General features: G+C 35.5%; 1 protein-coding gene across 1 annotated transcript in view; it reads left to right on the top strand.

The window, feature by feature from the left end:
* LOC130450039 (putative ammonium transporter 2) overlaps nt 1–26,981 on the top strand; it is a 152,431-nt gene that overhangs the window by 75,886 nt on the left and 49,564 nt on the right. The window contains exons 8-9 of the mRNA XM_056788201.1: nt 7,220–7,277; nt 15,778–15,855. Coding sequence (XP_056644179.1) covers nt 7,220–7,277; nt 15,778–15,855 — 136 coding nt within the window. The remainder of the gene's footprint in view (nt 1–7,219; nt 7,278–15,777; nt 15,856–26,981) is intronic.

Here is a 26,981-nt window from a genome sequence, read left to right on the forward strand (position 1 = left end):
CAAAACAGTATTTCTCATGAGGATTGACATTATTTTTCGACAGTCGACAAATTGTATGTGGGTAAAAGAACCGTCGATAACTTGTTCTATCAATATATCATCATCATCATTTATATGATGAATATTTTTTTGCGACATTTTTCGTTAATGACTGTGGCAGTGGCGTATGTTGAATAAAGTTTGCTAGATTATGAATATTACAACAAATTGTTTTTTGCACATGCTTTTTAATGTGTGGGGTTGCACCATCTACAATACAAAAACAAAAAAAAATATGGTTTATAATAATGACCCCAAGGAAGCATATTAAATGACTCTAGTATCAGATATTGTTTGTCATCAAAAGGACTTAGAATTTTAAAAGAGTTTGTTGCATCTTTAATATCATTTTATCATAATTATAATATAACTGATGAGGTACTTTTCATTCGTTCGAGGTCTAATTCTAGATAGTTCAAACTTATGCTTTGAATCTGTGTAGTGAGATCTAGGATCGACAAATTTGAATTTTGGTAGTTCAGCGAATCATGTGGTTTCGTTTCCAAAGAACTTGTTGAAAATCCTGATAATAATTATGATTTGTGTTCAGAAGATTATCGGCGTCAAAATTATGAATATGAATCATTGTGACTGAAATTGTCTTGTTCGGTGAAGTTAATGTCTTCGCATTCGTTTGTGTTACAAACTACAAATTTACATCGCGAATATATCGAAAGTATGTAGTTAATATCTTCGCGTGAATCAAAGATTTCAGCGCCTTGCCCTCTAAGTTTATTTTTTAGTTAAAAGTACCTTATTGTCGTAATCGGCCATTCTATAAGCTGTTTTACAAGCATTTATAGAAGTATTTAGGAAAATTTGCTCACCGTCCTAAATAATAAAAAATGTTTGAGATAATCTATAAGGTCCAAAATTTGTCGCCTAATTTGCTTAACCTCTTTCTGTGGTTGCAGGATCGTTGGAATTAGTGTTCCTTCCGCTACATGTTTCAGATATTGTATTCATAATTCAAATGAATAGATTTGAAATAAAAATAAATAATGGTAATAAAACTGAAAATTAATGAAAATATTCGCAATAATGAAACGAGATGATTCTTATGCCAATCTTTTCATTCCTTTCTTGTCAGCTGAAATCTTTGTCCGTGAGATTTGATACACATAGTTTCTAATTTGCATGTTCCTGGTGCTAAAGAGACCGTTTGCTTTGAATAGAAATCGAGCTGGAGCTTGAATATTTCTTGAAGATTTAGGAACAATCACACTTAGTTACGTAGAATCCTTGTTCTAAATGAGTTTAGAAATCCTACTAACTGCGCCACTGTTATATTAACGATGTTAATTTTGATGTTTTGAAAACAATTTAGAATTGGAAAAACAAATGGAAATAATAATCATAACTATTTTACATAAAGTAGCAGTTTTTATATGTTACATTGAAAAAACGTCAGAATTTATATCTTGTAAAATATATTACAATATTTATCACACCACAATTAGGTCTCATCAATTGAAATTTAGTTTGAAACAAATTTCTATTTTAATTTTATTTTGATATTCATGATGTAGGTGATCTATTGATGAACATAAATACGCATATTCCGGAATACTATTGAAATTAGTCCGACCGTCAATAATATATGCTTTCAAATGGAATTTTAATCGATAGAGACATAAAATGAAGATAAATTATGAACAAAACTATTTAAAATTCTATCACCTCTGCTTACCACAGTTTCCTTGGTCTTCCTTTTTTTGTTGCTCCTTCTTTCCCTACTTGCCTTAAGCTCGTTTTCCAATGTCTTTGTTTTTTGTGTCCCTGTTCTTTTCAAACCGTTTCCACTATCTATTCTAATACTTTATTGAACAGTGTTATGTATAACGGATCTCCTGTTTTTAATCCCGCGATGGTCTGGAAATTTTAGTATATTCGCGTCTCATTTTGGTAAGACTTATTGGTTTTTTTTGGTATACTGAAGTCGTTTATAATGCTGTGCAAATAATTTATATTGATAGTATCGTAGATTTTTGTAAATCTATGTAAGCCATTTTTTGCATTTGCTTCAAAGTAAAAATATGGTCTATGCCTGATCTTCTAGATATCCACTCACATTTGTGGTTTCGAATCATGTTCCCTCCATTCTTCTTCTTCCATTTTTATATGGTCTGTCTTATTCTGTAGCGTGATACCGCTGTAGTCTCTGCATACATATTTTTTCCTTTTCTTGTGTATTGCCACCATTATTGTCGTTTCTCATTTTTCTGGCATAATCTCTTGTTTCCATATATCCTTGTTGAATGATAGATTCTCGTCTTTAGTGCAATTCTGCCCATTTGATTTTTATTCTATTTTGTCTTTTTCAGGATTATCTTGAGCTATGATTTTCTTCCAATGTTCCCTCTCCATCATTATCTGCATTTAATATTTCTTTGAAGTGCTCTTCATATCTACGAAACATTTCGGTCTCATCCATTCTTATTTACCCAATCTTATTTTTCATATACAAGTTCCTCTGCTCAGCTTGCCCATTATTATATTCCACTCAAAATTATCAATTCCTTTATTCACTTATTTATTATGTTCTCCATTCCTTTCCGTTATTGCTCCTACACGTCTTTATCTGTACCAGTTTGTATCATTTCTCTTATTCTATACATTTAATATTTTACCATTTGTCCGTTTGTCCCTGTCTTATTTTCTGTGGTATTATTTCTATGTTTTCTCTATTTCTTAGTTAACTGTTCACATTACAGCTCTGTTGTTCTGCTAGTTTCCTCTCCAATTCTTCTTTGTATTTTCCTTTGTTGTTTCATTGCTTACGAGTTTTTTATTCGTCCTAGCTATTGATGTTCCTTTATTTATTCACTATGCAGTGCTATTTTTGCGGTTACTAAAAAGTAGTCGCTATCCCCATCTGCTCCTCTGTAGGTTTTCTTTCTTCATTTGATTCATTTCTTCTCTATATTCTCTTTGTTTTTCTGGTGTTTTCTTGATATCCTCGGCCATTTTCTCCATTTGTCTTCTGTATTTTTCATTATATCCATACTTGTATCTATAGTCGATCTAGTAGTCCTAGGCCCTCTTCCGGTAAAATTCCTGGTGTTTTGAAAATAACAACCTTCAAATTCTAAAACATTGTAGCCATGATTTTATTCGCCAAAAGCACGTTCCTTGGATGAAGTCTGTTCTTAAGACTGTATTTGTGTTTCTGGTGTATACTGGTGTACCCAATTTTCGTTTGTTGTACCTATATAAAATATTACGTATCCGTGCGGTTTGGGTATTCACTTCAGTAGCGTGAACAAGTGCTTTTGTTCTTCTAAGTCTAAGGGCATGTATTCTATAAATCACTTTAGGACGCTTCTGGGAGTTTAGTGTCATTCATGTTCTGTAGTCTCTCTTTAAAGCTGAGAACCACTTCAAAATCATTTCAAGGTACAAAGCACTTCCATTATAGTATTCATTCAACTACTCCGTTCTTTTAATTGTTTTTACACCTCAAAAATAATAAGAAAATATAGTGTATGAATATCAAAATTAATCTCTCAGTTTTTTTTAAATACCTCATATGAACGAATGGAATTATGAAACGTTATTTTATCTCTTCATTACATTGTATTGTTATTTTCGAATCTACTTCAAATTTTAGGACTGTTTTTTTTTTATTTAAAATTAACGTGCTCGGCTACTATGGCCACTTGCACGGGAGCGGTTATAATACATTAAATATGAAATGGTTCATTGATACAAGTATACAATATGAATACACAGTAACACAATTGTTCTATAGTTGGTGGTATAGCTGTACATCTTTGAGAAACTGAAGTAGAGAGGTAATTTGTTCCGAGTTGTTAAGGACTTCATTGTAGTTCTGGCTAAGCCGAAACTGTTGTCTTTCGACGGTATATTTGCGACACTCAGTCAAAATATGCTTCATGGTTAGGTACGAGTTGCAGCTGGAGCAAAATGGTCTGGCAGTAGTAGTCATAAGATATCCATGAGTAAGTCTTGAATGGCCAATTCTTACTCTTTTAATCGCAGTTAAGTCTTGCGTTGAGAGACCAGCGAAGATAATAGGTTGGTTACCAATTGAACGCTGTATTAGACGTAGGGATGTGTTAATAGTGTCCCAATGCTGCTGCCATGTAACTCTGGATTTTCTTTTGAACTGTGATTTTAAATCCTTTCCAATAATTACATTGTCGGTGACGGTATATGTAGCTGCAATTTTTGCCTGTTTGTCTGCTAGTTCGTTGCCTTCGATGCCAATGTGGGAAGGTATCCAAATTAAAGTAACTGCTATTCCTTGGGATCAGATAAGCTGGTAGGAGTCATGTATTGATTGGACAAATATATTTTGGATGGATAAAATAGAGGCAAGTGAGTCTGTACATATGGCGACGAGCTTATAAGGTGGAGAGATTGAATTGATGGCCTGTAGAATGCTGAATAGTTCACCTGTGTGAACGTTACAGGTTGATGGGATAAGGGAAGATTTTATTGCAATTTGTGACGTTGTAACAGAGCAGCCTACTCCTGTTTCATTTTTGGATGCATCTGTGTATAACACTAAATCATAGTGGTTATTCATTATTATGTCATTAAAATCATTTATAATTAATTGTTTGGGTGTTGCATGGTTATTGTATCTCATAAGGGATGTGTTGAATTGAGGAATGTTGATAGTCCATGGGGGAGTAGAGGGGATAGGAAGGGGGCTAGTTTGTTTGAGGTTGACGCCGTCAAGCAGCTGGGATAAAATTAAAGGGATAGGTTTTAATAATGGCAAGGCTGAGGAGTTGTGTAACGTGTTAGAATTTGATGTGAGAAGCGAGTAGACAGGATTGAAGGGGCTAGCCGATACGGAGGCATTAGCTTCGCAGTAAATGCTTTCTGCAGGACTAGATCGAAAAGCACCTAAACAGAGGCGTAAAGCTGTATTATGCACTGAGTTCAAGAGATCGAGATCAGATTTTGTGGCCGAGATATATATGTGACAGCCATAATCTAATTTCGAGCGAATGATGGCCCTATAAATTTTGATAAGGGAGTTTTCGTCTGCTCCCCAGTGGTAATGCGAAAGGATTTTAATAAGGTTTAATCTTTTTCCGCATTCGCCTTTGATTTCTCGAATATGTTGTTTCCAGGTGAGCCGAGAGTCGAATGTTAGACCAAGTATTTTACAGTGATCAACAACAGGAAGGTGGTCATTGTTAATGAGGATAGTAGGAGATAATGTAGATGGTCGTCTACTAAATTTAATAATTCTGGATTTTGTTTGTGAGAAAGTTAATCCTAAGTGAATTATATTTTTACTTAGGGTGTTTACTGCTGACTGAATTAGATTAGTTGTAGTAGGAGTAGATGTGCCATGACAGTAAATAACCAAGTCGTCTGCATATAAAGCATACTTGATGGGAGGCAGGAGATCAGAGCAAATATCGTTTATTGCTAGATTGAATAAAGTGGGGCTTATAACCGATCCTTGGGGAACACCATCAGTCTGGGCACAGGTTGACGAGAAAATTCCATTAGCAAAGATTTTGAATGTCCTTGATGTTAAGAAATTCCGAATAAAATGAAATATATGTCCGGAGATATTTAGTGAAGTTAGTTTATTTAGAATTGACTGTCTACTGACAGAATCAAAAGCACCGTCGATATCAAATATAGCTGCAATGACCTCTTGTTTTTTATTAAGGGCAACAGAAATATGGGATTGGAGAAGAACCAGATTGTCTTGGATTTCAGAGAGCGTGAGATTGGACGGATTGTTCTTTTAAAGGTTCTGAATAGAGATTTGAGAATTGAGAGTGAGTTTAGGATTTTCGGTGACTAGCGTTTTAGGTTTTTTCTTACAAGGCTTAGTTGTGTTGTGTGATGTTTTATATGATGGGGGGGGGGGCATTTGGTTGTCTGTTGGTAATGGAGATTCTGTGGGGGATAGCTGGCTGGGGGTGTCAACATTACTGTCAGAGGATATAGCTCTTTTTTGGCCATGAGATGAGTGAGGAAGTGTAGGGTTAGATGGTGATTCAGCATTAGTTTGATCAGATATTGATAAATTATTCTACAGAGGTTCAGAAGATAACAGGGGGGAAGAGGAGGAACCGCTGAGTGAAGTAGAAGCTGGTAATTGTGGTAGTGAAGGAGAATGGGAAGATATGTCATTTTGAGGTTCAGACGATGTGGGATTGGTGCAAGAGTCAGCAGTATGTCCACTCTGTTTACAGAGAAAACACACCAATTTATCAGTAGAGACAAATATACGATACGGGGTACCATCGTGAGTAATCAGAATCGTTTCGAAGAGTTTCTATGCTAAAGTTATCATTTTCAGGGATGACGTAAGTAATTCTACGGAAACTCATGATATGAGCGTATTCATCTCCTTGCGCGCCACATTTCACAAATGAAACAGGAGAAGCTATTTGCAGTCCGATGTCCTTGAGAGCATTTTCGATAACAGAGTGTGGGATAGTAGGGGATACATTCGATATTAAAATGCGTTTAGCTGGTGAAATTAGTCTTCGAATAGGAATTATTGTAGAGTTGATGCAAATGTTCTGGTGACTTTTGAGAAGATCATCTAAAATTGCTGTTGAGGAGAGATATATGCAAATACGGTTGTTAGAAATTCTTGATGCGAATGTAATGTTTTTTGGGGAAACGATATCTCCTATAGATTTTATGTATTCGAATAAAACGGTGCTGGGGATAGAATGCATAATAATTGCTTGCTCGCGTCTAGGAAAAGTAAGGGGAGGAGGCTTTGTTAACGTTGCATCAACATATGATTTTGGACCATGAGATGAGTTTTGATAAGATAAAGACGATTGGGTTATTTTATTCAATGTAGTCATTTTTGCTAGTAGCTCTGGATACTGGTGGATTTCTTGTTTTATTTGCAGTCAATAGTTTCACAAAATAAAATAAATAAACGGTCGCAAATTGAATTTTAATGATCACATGTTGATATTTGGTTTTTAATAGATTTCAGTATAATAAAAACGTTAATATGAAATTAGCACGAAGATAACAATATTTATCCAGATAGAACAATATGCGTTTGCACTCGTCGGCTACCCGAATGAGAATGAGGACTGATTAATGAATGATTATATCTAAAATATATACTAAGTTGTGTAATAATTTCTTCTTAAAATTTCTCAATTTACTTTGGTAATATAGATAAAGTATCAATGAAATCGTTTTTCAGATAGGTGTTGATGACCCCGTGGGTGCCAGTTCAGTTCACGGTGTAGGTGGAATATGGGGTAATGTATATCTGCTCAAATAACATTCTACTAAGTATTTCACATGTGGTATTATCCGTAACTAAATTCCATAATCAAAGATTGTGGAATAATAACTTGATATCTGCCAATGTCGGTTGCATTATACGATCTTTACTTCTAAATTTTCAGCAGAAAGTGGTAGCTAGTGAATTTCATTCAAATCTTACCGCTGGTGATGTCACATCCTGCATTATATATTTTGAAAATTCCCTTAAAGAGCTTGAGTTAACGGAAATTATGAATTTAGCTCCATATAATTTATTCTAATGAAATCAGTACGATATCTTCGAAGTTCAGTTTACAATATACCAATATTTTTTTATTTTGTTCTGACATTACAATCGAGTGAGCTTCGATGGCTTTTCATAATTGTACAGTAAATTTTATACAACTTAAGCAGTTCCAGTGGAATAGATGCAAGCAACAAATTACTTGGGTTCAGACTAACATCCTTTTATCAAACTCAACTATTTCATAGAAATATTTGAAAATTCCATTTTTGCGTTTGAATTTGAATCATTTGTTACAAAAAGCACATTTTTGTTTTCTCAAATGAGATAGTTATACAGGTTACATGTCCACAAAAGATATTTTGTAACTGGAATTTTTAGCACCCTTGGTGATATCTAGATTGAAAACAAACCACATTAAAAATCACAATTACACTGTCTGATACTCTTTTCGATATCCAAATTATCGTCTTCAGAGACTGTAATGTAGAGAGTATGTTCAGTATTTTGCTGTTATTTAGTGTCGACTTGACGTTTAGTTTACGCTGTTCAGAGCTCAAAGCAGAGGAAATAAAAACCCGCCACAAATAGACTAGACATTTGTCTATAGACAGATTATTCTATCAGCCAAGTAGTACAATCGTCAACATACAATCATCTTTTCAATAGGAAGGAGAAATCCGAAGTAATTCAATAAACATTCATAAATCGGTGCGTTGCTATCCTTCTCTCTTGCAGGACCGAATAGTTTGCAAGTAATGAGTTAAGTAGAAGTCCTTGCATTCTGAATCCTTTCATTCCATTTAAATATAAGTTTCTGCACAATCAAATTATTCGTCGGTGAAAAAATTGGACCCTTGAATCCTTTGGAGAATTTTTTGTGATCAAGTTTCTACCCTATAAAAACCGTGGTTTGAGATAATATTTCTATTTGGTTGCTTGAATGCTGCTGTAATGTCTTTAACTGTTAAATTATGGTTTTATAGATGTTAGGAGTGAAACTCAATTAGTCAGGATTACTTGTCTATCAATACCTATCATAAGGCATATACAATAACAAAGTAGCAATACCACAATATATTGCTATAAGTTTTGTGGCGGGCTTTGTCCTAAAGCGCAAACGAGGAATTTAATTGTCACTATACTTTATTTCAGGAATGTATAGAGCAATAAAAACTCATTAGGTATACAAAGGGGCCACAGAGTGATCCAACAAATATTTAAGCCACTTTCATAGTTTGGCATTGATTTCATTGTACAAAATTTTTTTTATCAAGTGCAGGTAGTACCACCCGGGTTAGGGTCAATTTATGGGCTTAGCCTATCGTTATCTATTTACAAACACTGAAAATAAAGTGCAAAAGGCGTGCTGGTAGGATACTCGTAAAAAGGAGAGTGTTTTGTTTTAACAGAATAAAAATTAGGCATTATGTACATAGTATTAGGTACACTTATTTTTTATTGAACATTATACAAAAACATACATTATACAGAAATTAAATTATAAAAAATCATGATATTCTTTATCATCTGAGAAACTGTCATCTCTCCTTGACGTTATAATTGATGGGTCGACGGTCCGATCGATCAAGTAGTCAAGCCACATTTTTTCCTCTTCTTTAATAACATGCTGGACTACTTTTCGCCAGTTCTCTGGTGTCACCTCCTTAATGGCTTGATCAAACAGTAGCTTAACGTCTTTGCGCAGCACATTTACACTATGTTTTTCTGCTATATCTTCCACGGCGTATTTCATAAAACGATGATTGTGTTAATTTGCTATAACTGAAGTTCTTTTTTATCAAATTTCTTGTTTTCTCCAAGATGAAGTTGGAGTCTTCTCTATGCGTCGAGAATGATAACTTACATTATCCATAACTACTATTGAATCAGCCGGAAGATATTTTATCATTTCACCAAAATAGTATTCAAAAACATCGTGGTAATCTCCCGTATTGCGCTACTGAAAGATTAGCAAACCTTCTTTTGAAAATTCCTCTTCGCTTTCAATATGGACGATTATTAGTCTTTTCCCTTTACCTGAAGGTACCTTAATACCCGTTGACAGGCCTTCCATGAAAGCTTTGTGAACACTGGTTATATTTTTGACTTGCCATATTTTTGGTACTGTATAACCTTTATTAATCCACGTCTCATCAAGATAGAGAATTTTCGTCTGCTCTGTTCTGTACTGCTTTATACTTCTTAAGTAATTTCGTCGCCATTTAAAAACGGTGGACTTTCCAACTCCAGTCATTCGGGAACATCGGTCGACAGTTTCTTGTACAGTAAATTTCGAGTTTTAGTATTTCATTCAATAGTGTACATTTAAAATAATAAGTTTCTCATTCACTGATAGTGGAGAATTATTGGAACATCTTTTCGTTGGTGTAAATGTCGCCATTACTAGTCTCATAATACTGTGAACACTTTACGGATTAACAGCAAATGCTGATGCGTTAAACTAAACAAATATACTTATAAAGGTCTAAACATTTTGGGTAAGGCACCATTGCCCTTACGGCGCATGGTTAAGCTGAATCTGAAATAGGGTTGGACTTAGGCACAGGCACTAAACGGTACCTGTTAATCGCAAAACGTAACTGTATAATCTACTATCTTAGTAATCCCTACACAATATCTCAGGACCTACACCTATGGTCGACACCGAAATTGAGCCGAACTGGACGGAATTCCCCATTTTATTGCTATATACATTTCTGAAATAGACTATAACAATAGTGACACTAGTTAAACTATTTTCACCACTTATAACTTCATCATCCGACAGTATCTGTATTCACTTCAGATCATTTGGAATTGTTAAGAGTATCATATATGACTATGGTGATAACGAAATCATTGAAGTCAAAGGACCAAATTTCACTTGTTTACCTGAATGAGTTATTTGGATATATAAAATAAATACAAATCCAACACGGGTTCTCACTTGAAAGGTGCAGTTTGGTTTTCGGCTGTTGATGCAGATACAGTCAATGACCTTCCCGTCACAATTCAGTAACTTATATTGGCTTACATGGATCTCTTCCACCGGTTCAGTAAAACAGAGAAATTGCTCTAATTCATATCTTGATGCTGGCTCATAGAGAGCTCCCTCTGCTGCTTTCTCTTGGGAATAATAGCTTCACAGAATACATTCTACATTGAAACTGGCTTATCTTTCTTGTTATACTTGAAAAACATTCTGGTAAAAATATTAACTATTAACGTTGCACACCCTTTCCAGTCAGAACAAAATAAAGAAAATCGTCTAAACATCCACCCCTTAAGTGGTCTAGCCCGTTTATTGAGGTATGTACATCTGTGATGAAATCATCGCATAATCGAAAATCAATTGAGGGTCAAGTATCTTTACTTAGTTCTCTATTGAACGTTCTCGGGTCGGTCCTAGCAAGTCTTCCTACCTTCAATGTTATTTTTCTCGGAAAATATGTTGGCATCCACAGGGGTGTGCTAGATGCTGGTGGCAACTGCAAAGACGAAAAGATTCAGAGCACCTTATTTTGATTACGGAAAGTATTATATTTATTTCAAGTCATAGGTATAGGCCGGACGTATTCTTTGACTTGTTTTCGAGAAAGCTTTCTGCCAGTTCGACTTTTCAGGTCACAAACAACTGGTATAAGGTCCTGAGTATTTCGGAGAGAGCTTTGGAGTGAAGCCTTTGTCCGTGGCGTTTACGCTCCATAACCTGATCTGCATGACAACGCTATTCCTGGCAAAGAAAGCTCTGACAGGATTGAAGCATACCATTTCGAACGTCTCTTTCAAACATTGCAGTCCATCAGTATACATAACTACGTTTTTAACGTATTTTTGGCTCTCTCTACAGGGCTGGCCTGTTAGGTGTCGATATGGACTACTTAGTTCAACCAGAACGTATTACACTTTTCTCAAAACTCATGCCGTGACGAATATTGAATTATATCCCCTATCAAGGACGTGATCTCTGTCGACCTTTTTGTCGATATCAATATGCCTAATGGTAAATTATATAAACAAAATGATCTAAATAAGAAACATATCTATTTTTTTTCTCAGATTTGCGTTTAAATAATTTTAGCAAATTCGACCCAATGCAAGTTTCACAGTAATGTGTTTGCACCACAGTCTTATATACAGGTCTGGAAACTAAGCCCAATCCTCTATAGCAGCGTGGGACTCTTGTTGTCCGAGTTTTAAGTGTTTCAAATAGCCATAGCGCGGCGCTGCTATCTACAGATGGACATGGGTACGGTTGAGATGGAAATGTTGATATAGAGAATACAATCTAAAGTCAGCGAGTGCCTCATTCAGCGTCTCTTGTGCTATAATTAACTGATTTGGGGTTTTCCATATTCATTTCAATTCAAGATATATTCTGAGGAAAAAAATAAAGCATGATTCAAATTGCAAGATCAATATTGAGGTTTATTTCACTGTAATTCATAATTCATATAATTTTTCAAATGCGTTGATGTGCTATCTTTATAAAAATTTTCTTTTCTCTCTATAGTTTATGATTGATACATTATGCTCAACAAGAAAAAAATTATCGTGGTTGATTAACCAATAAAAACAACGTTCGTTTACACAAGATTGGGAAAAAAATTCTGTTGAAAACTATTACTCAAATAATCTTAAGGAATGTTACAAACACACAACATTTCACAAAATAATGTACCTATATTATATATCCAGAAAATGTATCTATTCGAAAGATTCTAGAAAAATTGAATATTTCAACTAATGTATTATTTTTCAAGAGTTGAGTTTTGAATCGCATAGAGAGCAGTTGAGACAAAAGGTACGACTATCGATTAAAAATTGATAATGAATAATAAATTACATCTAAATAAGGGATATCAAGACAAAAGCGATGTGGAAATACTTAAAACATTTACAAAATTTACAAAAGGGATGAAGGTCAGTCCTTCCAAGTATTATTTACTTTCGAGAAAAATAAAGTTGAATATATAAAGTAGTAATAACGAAAAAATCAACCTTCCGAGGGGTGAACCCGGGGTAGATTTATTAGTTGACGAGATAAACAATAGAAAAATAGAAGTTAATACTTATCTAACACAAACTGGGAAAAATAACATGAAAAAGGAACCAAATCGAATAGGTAAAAAAAATTCCTAAGGTCCATAGCAATAAGTGATAAGAAAAATGGCCAGTGGCGGAGCAATAAAGAAAACTGGATGGGAAGAGGGAATAGAAACAAAAAGTAGCGGAGATGAAAATAGGATAAAGATAGAGATATTGAAGATTTTTTCTGAAGAAGCAAATTAACTAACAGCTAAACAAAAAGAAAATGGATATTTACCCATCATAGTGATAAAAGAATTAATGGATAGAAAAGATAAAATTATGCTCAAAATAAAACAAATATAGAGAAAAGAAGAATTGAGAAGCTTATCATCAAGCGACTTCCCATACAATCATACACTTAAAGAAGAAATAAAAGAATTCAAAAACAAAGAGCTGGGAATTAAGGTAAAAATAAACAATGAGGGAATAATGGGAGATAAGATATGATATATAAAGAGGAAGATGAGAGACACATACAACATAGATATATTCAATCTGACATGAAAAAAAGGAAGAAATACACAGAATATTACTAGAAACAAAACAAAGGAGAGATAATGGACAGCAAGTGAATGTCGGATACATGAAAATAAATATAGGGGGAGAGGACTGGAAATGAGATAAAAAGGAAAATAAATTCGTCAGGGTGCCTAAAGACCCAAAAACAAATAACGACAGATAAAACACTGGGAGCATTATGGTTGATGAAATAGGCAATGTATAAGGGCAAGAGCGCAACGAGAAACATTACTACTGAGAGAAAAAAGAAGAAATTACTCAACAAGATTGGAAGAGAGATCAAAGAATAAAGCAGAAGGTTAATAAAAAGAGAATAGAAATAGAGGAAATGGAATATTAATAGTAATAAGTGAGATAAAAGGAAAAGAAAAAGGGAGCACTATAGAAACATGGAATATGAAAACCATAACGTAAAGGAGACAAAAAATAAGAAGATGAAACATGAAGTATCTAGGATTAACAGAAACGAAGAAGAATGGAAATGGAGTAATAAATTCAAGTGAAGGATACCGGATGATATGGTCGAGAGTGAGAAAAGAACAACATGTCAGAGTGGGCGTCGCGCTATTAGTGAAAAGATGGAGTATACAATAAACGAAAATCTCAAACGAAAGAATTGTCACAGTGAACATATAGGAAGAAAGAGAAAATGGGGAAATATTCATGATTATAGCATATGCACCATCTGAAGATGAGAAAATAGGAGTGAAAGAAAAATTATTTGAAGAGTTACAAAAAAATAGTCGTAAGTAACAGTGATTTGATAATATTGGGTAACTTGAGTGGTTAAGTTGGAAAAGAGAAAGGTATCGAATAGTGTATGGGAAAACAGGGACAAGAGACAAATAAGAACTGTGAAAGAATAATAAACTTATGCCTAGAAAATGAGTTTATATAATAATACAATGAGATACCAAGAAATGAGAAAAGAAAAAATTGAATACATTAAAAGAGGAAACACAGCGGAAGAAATGTGGACAGAATTTAGAAACATAATAATATATGTAGCGGAAAAAATATATGGAACGACAAGAATAGTCAAAACGGAACCAAAGAGAACAAATTGATGGCTAGAGACCATAAAACATGCAATTAAAAAGTGAAAACTAAAAAGGCGAAAATACCTAACATCCATAGCAGATAAATACAAAAAAAGGATCACTAACTAAAAGGATATAAACGAAACAAAAAACAAAGAGACCATTGATAATATAGGATTAACCGAGACATGAACAACAGAAGATGAAATAAGTTCAAAACCAAGACTAAATAACGACAGACATGACAAGAGTGGCAGAAAGAGAAATAACAGATACACTAAAAATCATACTAAACAAAATATATGACACTGTTTATGCCACCACTAAACCAACACTTATAATTATACTGTTTCACTAACATGACATAGAGATGAAACACAACCAAGACAAATATAAACAAGAATTGAAACATAGAGAAGAGGAATATGAAATTGAAATTCCACTTTTAAATTAAATCTCACAGTTTAAATCATAATATTCCTATAGTAAACGATATAGTAACGATATTGAATTGATCTTGGTGAACTAAAAGAGTGAAAAATGCTATAAATATTCAACAAAAGTATGAATTACTCATTTATTAATATTATGTCCAACAAATTATAACTTTATACATGGAATACAACAAATCAATGCTCACAATAAACGTTGAAAATATTTTCTTATTAAATTACATCCAGCTAGATTGTGCCTAAATAGTGTATATAATACTTTATATCTGTTAGGACGAAATCAAAACGGTTGTTACTTCTTCCATAATTACTGCCATATTTTCATCTATAGGAAGTTCAGGAAGCTCTCATATCAAAAATTTCCACAGTATTTTCTCCAGGAGAGATAATATTTTGATGTGAGCTTAACCTACTGCATATATGCACCTAGGAAAACGGTATATACTGTAAAATTCTTCTTCGCCTTTTGCAGCTGCTGCTCCGTCTCGGGGATTTTATTCATTTCAGGACGAAGTTTTGCTATACAAGTTGATACTTTTTCAATTATTCGACTTGCAGTGGACTTAATACCTATATCACATACATATATCACACATATACATATCTAAAGATATCTTAAAGTTATTAATACCCCTTGACAATTAGTAATTGCATAAATCCTGAAAAGATAAATGATATTGAAAATTTCTAGAAAGGTGTAATGTTTTTGATACTCTTACTATTTTCTCGTGTTCTTCATAACTTCCCTATATTTGAGTAATAATTTGGATTTTTACTTTATTCAACCTTAATCTAGTTATGAATTTTTCCTCAGTCCATATAAGAGAATAATTATAGAAATAATAATAATTATTATTATTAGGTTAACACAATTTTGTACTATCTTTCGATCACAATGCTGACCTGGCGGCAAGAGAGTGAGGAAATTTAGCACCCTTGAAATGAACCCACCCCGATAACCTCGATTCCAGACCTGTAAGACCGTGGTTCACGCATAGATTTGTTTAGGTTGGTTATAGATTTACTAATACCTCAGTTTATTGTAATAGTAAGAAAATGGAACGTTTGAAATTCATTGGAATGTTACCATAATCCCCGTACCTTTTCGTATATTTGTAATAATGAAGTATTGAAATATTTGTAGGGATTCTGGCTGTGGGAATTTTTGCTGAAAATCCTGTTCCACTTAAAACAACCTACGGTAGAAAAGGTCTTTTAAAAGGTTTGTATTGCAAAAACGCACTTACCTCAGAAAAAAAACGGAATTATAAACACAACTAAATAAAAAATCATCATTTTTTGTATCACTGAGCATTCAAAATCAAAAAAGAACTAGAAAGAACTGTTCACTACGGAGGTAACAAATTGTAAAATATTACAGAACACTTGCTTAACAAATTTTTTATTCAGAAAAAATTAATTACGAGAAGCATGTCCAAAATGAAAAAAAAATCAAAATAATCCAACAATTTAATTAGACTCTACATAAAATGAAAATAAATATTGATATGTGGCTTGAAAATATTTCCAATTCATGACATAACAGAATTATTGAGTGAAAATTTCCCGTTTCCATATAAAAATAAATTGTATCGAATATACGGCTGATTGATTACTGTGATGAAGTTCAGTGCCTCTTTGTATCAATTTGAAAATTTGGGAGACTATAGTCATATTTAGTTTTCATATTTTTTATACAGGGAGAATCAACATAATGATACATTGTTTTTTCAAACGAATCACTCTGTATTTTATGTAAGTATCAGAGAGCACTACTAACTTTCTTATTTTTTTATCCATCATTCCCTATACCTAACATTATTAACTATCAAGATTTTTTTTCTGTACAAAACAATAATTATACGGGGTCTCACTTATCCTGGCACATACATATCACCGCATGTTGACGTGTTACATTATATTTTGTTGTGATATCATGAAATTATTGCAAAAAAGTAAGTTGGTAAAAAAATAGAAATTCATATTCATATATATATATATATGTATATATAAATAATATAAATAATATATATATATATATATATATATATATATATATATCTTAAATTTTGAATCAATAACCCTGAACATGTTCCTTTCAAACTCACACCAGTTTTCAAATTCTCAATCGCTTAATTTATGTGTTAGTTTTCTGTAAAGTGCGTATGCTTCTATTTCAAGAATACTTCGTTTACTGTAGAGATATTTGATTTCACGATCCAGCCATTTCCTTCTTGGAAACTCACGAACTCTGCCCGAAACCATGCTCTTGCTTACGTCAACTTTGATAAAACCTAGAAAAACACTTAACTTACCACATGATTCAAGAAACCAAATAGCAACACTTACTTAATACTAAGTTTTACGTACCTTTCTATTGCGTTGACCGTTGAGTCATTACAACTAAGTTGGAGTTTCTGGAACCGTTGACGGGGGGGGGGAATCCTTTTTACGGATTCCAGGCATAGGTAGTACGCCTGGATATGTGAGACTAGACTCTGCGGCGCTATTGCCCCTACTCACTAAACCCTAAACCTCTTATCATCTATCCTCTCATCCCCCACGGGCCCGCCTTTTAAGCATTACATCGCAGAGGGAGGAATTAGCTGCTGCTCTTCTTTCTGGTTGCTAAGATATTATATCTTCTTTCTTCTAGTGGACGTCATTCGCTCTTCTTCTTTCAATGGAACGCAGTTCCGTAAGGACTTCCGTGACAAACGAATTGATAGCGTTCCAGGCAGCTTCTGATGACAGCATTTCTTCTACTATTGTCTCTGGCTGGGTTCTCTTCTTTAGGATCGTCTCCAGGTCATCTCGTTGTGGATAGAATCGTGGGCAGTCAAAGAAAACGTGCTCTGCGTCTTCATTGATTTCTGAGCAGGACGGCCACTCCGGTGAATCATCTTGCTTGAAGCGGTGAAGATATGTCCGAAAACAACCAAGTCCTGACAACATCTGCGTCAGCCGGTATGTCCATCTTCCTTTTGTTGCGGCATCCCACTGCGATTGCCATCGTGTGATGCTGTTCTGCCGTTCTTCAGCTCTGAGTTCCTCGGCACTTAGTGTAGTTGACCTCTTTCGTTGGTAAAGGTTCCTTCTTTCCTCAGCTAGAACTCTGAGTAGCAAAGTTCCGGAAATGACACAGACTGCTTCCTCCGATATTGTGCGGAAGGCGCTGGCTACTCTTGCAGCATTTAGACGATATACTGGTCCAACCTTTCTCCATGACTCTTGCAGCTCCAGCGCATCTGCCCAAATGGATATTCCATAAGTGAGCACCGATGTGACAACTGATGATAATAGTAGTCTTCTGCTCTGCTTTGGGCCGCCGACGTTAGGCATCAGTCTTGCGCGACTAGCTCTTACTACCGATCCTTTGGCACTGACGTGTTCTACCTGCTGCTTGAAGTTGAGTCGGGCATCAAGCATCACTCCCAGATATCGGATATACGGTTGTGATGTGATTTCTTGTGTACCGACTTTCAGCTTGATGGTCTTTACTGCTTTTCTGCTGCTAATAAGCACTGCCTCAGTCTTGTACTTCGCCAGTTGGAGATTCATTTCGTCCATCCATTGGTTGACTTTGTCAAAGGTGATGTCGAACATATGGCTTATCTCATCAAGATGTTTGGCAATGATCACGACCGCTACATCATCAGCGTACGCTATCAGTTTGACGTTACTTGGTAGTTTCAGTCTTAACAGTCCGTCGTACATGACATTCCACAGGAGTGGGCCTGGAACAGAGCCCTGAGGTACACCTCCTGTAATATCGTACTCCTTAGGACCATTCTTCGTGTCATATTTGAGAACTCTATCGGTAAAGTAGCTGGCTACTATCCTACACAGATATTCTGGAACGCTTTTCTCTCGTAGAGCTTGCATGATGCAGTTCCAGTTGGCGGAATTGAAGCCGTTTTTGATGTCTAATGTCGTCACCAGGCAATACTTCTTTGTGCCGCCTTTCCATCTGGTTCCTGCGATCGCTTCCTTAGCGATATTAACAACCAGATTAATCGCGTCCAGTGTTGATCGTCCTTTCCGAAATCCATACTGGTTGTCTGCTAGGAGTTGATCGACTACTTCTTCTATTCGTTGATGAATTATACGCTCTAAAATCTTACCTGCTGTATCTAACATGCAAAGTGGACGGTAAGATGACGGTTCATCCGGAGGCTTTTTTCCTTTCGGAAGCAGTACCAGTCGTTGCTGTTTCCACTTCTTTGGGAAGGTCCCTTCTTTGAAGCAGATGTTGTACACGTCTAGGAACAATGTCGGTGCTGTCTTTAAGATGGTTTTCAATGCAATATTAGGGATTCCGTCCAATCCCGGCGCTTTATTATTTCCTACACGGTTACAGGCCTCCATCAGCTCCTCTTCAGTGACAGATGGTATGTGATCCAGTTCACTTGGAGCCAACTGGTAATCGAAATTTCTTTGCTGTGGGAATAGCGCAGTGACGATTTTTTGAAGGAGATGAGGACACGTAGGTGATGGCATTTGTTGCTTTTTCAAGTGGGTCATGACCACTTTATAAGGTCTACCCCACACGTCTTTGTTTACCTCGTATATAAGTTCTTTCCAGCATCTTCTTTTGCTCTCTTTGATAGCTTTATTCAGCTCATGACGCGCTTTTTTGTACTCTGCGATTAACTCCGCTGAGTTGGGCCGTTGATAGCCGCGCTGAGAGATTCTTCTCTTCCTGTGACACTCTTTACGAAGGCTGCTGATGTGGTCGTTCCACCCATGTACTGAAGATCTTGAGTTCATGCCACGTTTACGAGACATACTTGCATCACAAGCATGTGTTACTCTCCTCATCAGGTCCTTAGTCTGTTCTTCCACACATCCAAAGTTGATCGGATCACTGTCGAGAGCTATTAACAATAATTCTGGGTCAAAAGACTTTACTTTCCAACCAACGTTGTTAGAAAGCTTGATATGCCTCCTGAAATTCTGGTTGCTTGATATTTCCCAGAATATTGCATGATGGTCGCTGGCGGTGTAGATATCCAATACTTCCCATTTGTCGTTACCTTTAGCAAGGCTACTACTGACAAAAGTGAGATCTACAATCGAGCTTGCGTCTCCCTTGGTGTAGGTCGGCGTGTCACCGCTGTTGAGCAAGACTACATCTAGTGTAATAAAAACCTCCAGCAGTGCCTTCCCTCGTGCGTTGGTATGTTTGCTACCCCAGTCGACTGCCCAGGAGTTGAAGTCTCCGGCTATCGCTACTGGATGGTATTGCTTCGCATCTTCGATTAGTCGATACAGGAAATCAGTGAAGTCACCAATAGAGAGGCTAGGTGGTGCATAGCAGCTATAGAAGCGGATGCCCTCTACTGATGCTGCTACAAACCCGCATTGTTGTTGTCGACTGCGTTCTGGAAAGGGAGCTTGCCACATGACCAGATGACAGCCTTGGATGTGCTGTCCGATTCCCAGGGTTGGGTGCTTAGGTGTTTATATGGCTCCGCTATCAGTACCAAGTCAAGCTCTAATTCGCGCACCATCTGCATGAGCAAGTCATGCGCAGCCTCACAATGATTGAGGTAGTATCTTCATGTTCTTTTGCTTGTCATCCTCTGAAGCGCCTCTTGGAATACCGGGCATTTGTGACTGCCGGCATTGTGAGCAGCATTCTCTGCGCTTTGGTTCTCGGCGCATAATGCACATTTGGCTGGATTTTTACACCCGGCAATCTTGTGCCCTTCTTGTCCGCACCTGATGCAAAGCTTAGAACGATCTACTTTGCTTTTGCATTGAGATCCATGATGCCCAAAGTGCCAGCACTTGAAGCATTGGATCGGTCTCTTCGTTGCTCTAATTCGGCAGTTTACCCAGCCGATTCGGATTTTACCGCTTCCTTCCAGGATCTTCTTCGCTGCAGCTGCTGGTAGAGTCACAACAGCAATCTGAGTACCTCTGTAGGCTTTTCGGATCCTAATTGTCTCCAGTGGTATCTTGCAGGACTCTCCAATTTCCATCTGTAGGGCGGCTTGGATATCCTCCCTGGTTGTGGTATCGTCAAGATCTCGAAATTCGACATCTTCCTGTGGGCCTTTACAGATTATTTTGGCGTCTTCCTGTAGGATGTCCACGATAGTTTTCTGCAAGGCCTAGCCTTTGTCGGTACTTTTCCTAGAGAGCGTTATCAGCATATTTCCGGCCCTGGTTTTGTGGATCTTATCCACGGTGGTACTGACCTGCTCTTCGGGGACGTCCATCTTTATTCGACGCAAAATCTGTGCGTACTTCGCCGGCTCAGATGGGCGGATGATTAGTGCATCTGGCTTGATCCGCTGACGCGGTTTTTTGCGCTTAGGCTCCGGCCGGGGCTTTTTCGTTGGCTTTCCTTCCGTAGCTGTTCTTTCTTCTGCTTCTTCAAGTCTTTCTTGAACTGAACAAGCTTCCAAGCCGTTTTGGTCTGATTCTTCTCAGCGTCGAGCGTCGCTAGTTTCGTCGGCGGACTTTGTTTCGCGTCCAGCTTCTTCTTCACTTGCGTGTCCACAGGATCAGGTGAACTCCATGCCCTTTTGTTATTCTTCTTGGGGACATTTTTATTGAGGTCACCAGCAACTGACTCAGTGTCAGCTTCTGCTCCGGTGTCCATCGCTTCAACAGGTGGTAGTTCCGCTTGTTTTGGCGTCGCCGTCTGCAGTGACTCGCTTGGTTTTAGGGTGACGTGGCCATGCCGCTGTTGCATTTCCTGCCATTGTTGATCCTGATTTTTGAACCTTCTAAGGGCACTGCAGAGGTTCATTGACGTCGTTTTGATTTCCTTGTGGTCATTTAGCTTATTTTGAAGGAAATCTTGCAGTCCATTGACTAGCTTTTCCAAATGTTCTAGCGCATCTGTTCTCTTCTTCTTCACACTGAGTAGTAGTGCGTCTTGCTGAGCATGAGGCCCATTTCCTCCATTCTTTTGTGTTTGTTGATTAAACATAAACTATGATATGACTCCAAAGCAAAAGGTCGTCTCCGAACGCGATGCCTCCGGAAGTGGGGGGGAGATCCCTCCTACAGCTACCCCCATTGCTGTGAGAGTTTCTGGCCCTGAAGCGGGAAAATTCAACCGCTTCGACCCTGCACCTGCTTCCTTCATCGGCTTCCTCTTGCTTCCATGGGTGCGGCACGTAGATGCCGGGAGTTACCATATACACCGCGCTATAGGGATCATATCGCACATCTCTTTCGAGCAGCGTCATCCGTATCCGCTTGTGTATGTGACCCGCTGGCCAGATGTATTTCTGGCCCTCCTCGGTCCGATGGTGATGACCGACCCTTTAAAAGGGGAGTTTTGTCCACGGGAGCGTATTTTATTTGGCTCCTACCTTCTGCCCTCGTCAGCTATGGAAAATAAGCTTCATCCAAGGACATAGGGCATCTTCCCATCCGCTCGGTGAGACGCGCCTGCTAGCAGTTTCTCCTCTGCTGTAGGTGTGTGTGTGTGTGTGTGTATGTGTGTATGTGATTATTTTTTCTTACGGGGGGAATCCTTTTTACGATTTCTGGGTATAGCTGTTTGGCCTGGATAAGTGGCGACTCGACGCAGCGTCATACTAAAACTCGACACTGACGCCCCTACCCACTAAACCCTAAACCTCTTTCTCTTGTATACTCTGATCTCTCATGGTACCTCCGTGAGGCATTTCTTCGCGGGGAGAGGAATTAGCTGCCGCTCTTCCTTCTGGTGGCTAAGATATTATTTCTTCCTTCTAGATTCTGTCTTTCGCTCTTTTCTTCTCAATGGATCACAAGTGCTGGAATAACGGTTTAGTATATATTTTTTAATATAATACTCACCTGGTTTGATTTGCTCCTTCGTGTGGCCACAACCTCTGCCAAAAATTTCGCTTCATTGAACCATACCAACTTTGGCGTGTATACTTCCTCAATACCACATCTACTTTTCTTGGATTTTTCAATTGTTTTTCGTTAAGTTTAACTAAGAGATTTTTGAAACTTTCATCCTTTACTTTTGTGTTAAAATAGTCTTCGTTTTTTATATTCCATAAAATTGGGTACTGCTCGTAGATGTTGAGAAACTCTATTATATCACGAGTGTTCCACTTCATTTTTCAGCTTAAAATTAAAAGGAAAAATGCAGACAGCACCCCACACGGTTACACAAAACAACACGTGATTTCAACTCGGCGAGTAGAAAAATTTTCGGGTCATCGACAGTCGCTTACTCGCTCACTCGCTGGCTTTTAAACTCGCCGACTAGCAACTTGTAAACTAGCCCAGTGTCATCGAGGCTATAAGAAGGATTATCTAGAACTATCAAACCCTGACAAGTTAAGACATTAGTTTCATCAACTTCTATATAACGAAATGTTTACAATCCTGAATTTCTAATATCTCCTAGTTATTTTTCTACTCTCCTAGTGGCTGTCATTTTGTTGAATCTTTAAGCAACTCACGCCTATGAAATATTTACAAACTAATGACAAATTGAAGAAGAAATCGGAAAATTAACTGTTAATTTATGCATTAACTATAAACAACATTCATATTAAGTTTAGTATTAAGTAGTAATCGAAAATTGATTATTTTCGATTTATCGTTTATTATGGATTGTTCGATTATTTTCGATTAATCAAAAATAATAGATTATTTTATATGATCGATGATCGATTATATTTTTTGATAATTGCCCAGCCCTACTGACAATACCATTAACAACCAACTAACCTCACTTAACCAATAAATATACAGCTATACTCATAACGACCTAACCTATTGAAATTTAATGTTATCCATAAATTAACCAATCAATATTGAACATTATTCACTACAAATTATTGTTATACATTTTTTTTTATATTGTATTTGACCATAATTTCAGTCCCAGACGAAGAATACATAAGTATTTTTCGAAAGCTGTGTATATTTTGATAAAGACTTGCAGAAAAGTCAAAACGTCAAAAATTATCTAAAAAAACTAATTTTAAAACCTAAAGAGACCTAAAATCAACATTTAGACGCATTAATATATCAAAAGGTCTGAGAAATAATTTGTCTTAGATTTAGGCTTGCAACTAAAAGCAACAAAAAATTATTATCTTGAAAGATATTTATTAGGCAAATAAGGTGAAAGTAAATAATAAGTAAAATTTGTGCTCTTAGAAGAAAAAATGTTTATCTCATAAACTAACCACTTTAACCTACAAGTATTATACATTTTTGAAATCAGCTCAAAGAGGAGTATCCAAATTTTACATAAAAAATATGAAAAGTAATTTAAAAAAATAAATGGGATGCTGCTAGGGGCGAGGGGGTGGCTTTTCCAGTAAGTTTAAATAAGCCATAATGCTTGCCCCTTCCAACATAAATTGACGTGTTTTTGGATTTTTTCTAAATACCAGTATTACAAAATTTATTAAAGGTGGATAATTTTATCTGAAAAGCACTGTATATATATATATATATATATATATATATATATATATATATATATATATATATATCTGATCTCCAGTTAGTGAGTTAGTGACACTCTTAAGTCAGTTACTATTTGGCATCCTTTGCTAAATACTCGCTTAGATGGAACACTGAATACAGAGAAACTTTTTTGTAAATTGAGAAAGGAAAGGAAATACATGTGCGTTATATTTCCACCATATCAGTGGATTTTCTTCAACATCAATGACTGGCATATTCATATATTTAATTTTAAATTTTTACATTTTAACTCACAGCATTACTACCTTCAACAGTTTTCATAGATTTAAAAATTAATGTAAGTCCGCTCTTCTTTTTTCCTAATGACGCAGCTATATTCTCAGAAATTGGAATTTTTTCTAATTCGCTACTAAGTTGTAATATTATATCTTCAATTATCTGGTTTTCTGCAAAACTAAAAAAGGATCTTTTAATGCGTGGGTCTATGAAGGTGGCAGTCTGCAATAGTTTATGAGTTTTCTCGTTGCTTTCATATCTGTTTTTAAGTGTGTTTAAAATTAATGAAGCTATTTCCCTTTTTAGTTCTACAATGTCTTCATCAATTTTAGTTTCATCGTATTCATCTACCAATGTTCCAAAGAAATAGGTAGAATGATAGGTCCCATTACATAATTTTCTCTAGGCAAAGTTTCTAAAATCTTGATTAAATTTAAGAGAGACCACTATCGCGTTTTAGAAAAGGAAGGAATTTTTTTTCCTTAGTGTAGTATTTTTTCTGAATTATTTTCAAATCTCTAACAGCTTTTCAACTATGTGTAAAAATATTCTGATTTTTTTAATTTTACCTATAGTTTTGCTTACTTTTGCATTTTCAAAACATTTACTGCAATATTAATTGCATGTCCAAAGCAACATATATGGGCTATTCCCATCATTACTTCCTTAATCTGCTATTTCTTCAATACCCCAATAGTTTAAAATAAGATTTAAGTATTCAAAAACTCAAAAGAAAGAAGGTGTTTCAGCGAGTGTTCTTAAACCAAAACGAAGTCTCTATCTTGAATAGAACCTGAGATATTGAGGAAAGAACGTGTGTATGTGAAAAACTCCCATAAGTAATGTACAGGGGGAAATCGCATTTGAGTAAATCATCAATTTTTTCAATATATAAGATTATTACATAAGTAGTAGCAGCAGCAGTATGATCTTCATCCATTTCATAACAGCCCAAACAAACGCTTACTAACTGATAATTTTCGTCAACAAAATGGCATGTAAAGGCGATATAGGACCTGTTTGCAATGGAAGTCCAGCAATCGGTGGTACAAGATATAAATTTGACTTGTTTTAAAATGGCTTCAAAAATCGGTGCGTTTCATTGTACAAATACAAACTTTTGTGACAATTTGTTTCTGCTGGGTAATTTAGAGCTTCCATTTATAACTTGTACAAATTTTTTGAAGCCGTCTTTTTCTACTATATTATAAGAAATCATTTCTGTACCTACGAAAAAAGCCAAAGCCATGTCGGTTTTGGTTTGCAACTTTTTTGTCATCGTAAAGCTTTATATGGACGATTGTTTGTAAGTTGGAGGGACTTGTATTAATGGAGGTATCTGTGATGAAGAAGAAGTCGATTCTGTCGATACTACTGAGATTTCGTCTACATCAGTAGTTTGGGTCACGATATTGCTTGGCGACAAAAGATCTTCCATTTCCTCTTTATAACTCGACATTCTAAAAACAAAATCATTTATTAGTGATTTTATTTTATACCAGTTAATACTTGATTTATTATTCATAATTAGTTAGAGTAGCTCGTATATCAAGGAATATAGCTATTTTGTTTATACGCAGAATTATTTGTTGGCCCCAATTTTGCCTTCTCTTTATATGGATGGTTCAAATATCTCCATTTTAATGTAAGTATTCTTTGTTTTTTTGTTTTTATGCTCAACAATTATTTTTTAATTTTACCTCAGTTAGAAATAATTTATTGGCCGAAAAATCAAAATATATATATATATATATATATATATATATATATATATATACATATTAATCGATCACCCGATTAATCGATTATTTTGCCCACCCCTAATTGTCAGCTCTCAAAGAAATCTACAAAAGGCGTCTATTTTTAGAAACAACATATATTACCCATAATGATTAATGCTTTAACAAGAAAATGGTTTAAATAACCTCAGTGTAGTTTATGCATATCTTTTGGATTCTGAATACACAAATTATATGAAAATTCAACATTCATTGAAATCTGTTTTGATAAAAGGAATGAATATATATATATATATATATATATATATATATATATATATATATATATGAGTGGTTTTTGTATTGGGAACGTGGCAAGGAAACACCAAAGTGGACTAACTTCAATATATTTTCCGAGCTTTCGAATACTTATGCATTCATAGTCCGGAAAATAATTAATTAAGATTTTCGGTAATTTTTGATATTGTTAATGCTTTTAAATTTTGACTAAATCTTATGATCATCACAATGATTATTATATAAAAGACTACCTTAAAATTAAAGAAACTTTTAATAATATGACATAACCACCAAATTATGTATTGTTAGGATTGGATGTAATATCCCTATTTAGTAATGCAAACTTAATAAAGAAACTCTATTAGAATTGAAAACATCCATTTTTATAATGATAAAAAATTACAAATACATTTTTGGAACACTAATGGGGGATAATAATAGCCCCTATATTAGCAGATTATGTAATGGATTATATCTTGGACATTGTAATATCTGTTTTACTTTTCAAATTATTCTTCATTAAAAAGTATGTAGATGATATAATTCTATTATATTATCAAAATAAAAACTTAAAGAAAAGTCGAAACGTCAAAATTTATATTTCTCTTGAAAATTATCAAAAAAAACTAACTTTAAAACAGAAGAG

The sequence above is a fragment of the Diorhabda sublineata genome, chromosome 11 (assembly GCF_026230105.1).
Source record: "Diorhabda sublineata isolate icDioSubl1.1 chromosome 11, icDioSubl1.1, whole genome shotgun sequence".
NCBI classification, from domain to species: domain Eukaryota; kingdom Metazoa; phylum Arthropoda; class Insecta; order Coleoptera; family Chrysomelidae; genus Diorhabda; species Diorhabda sublineata.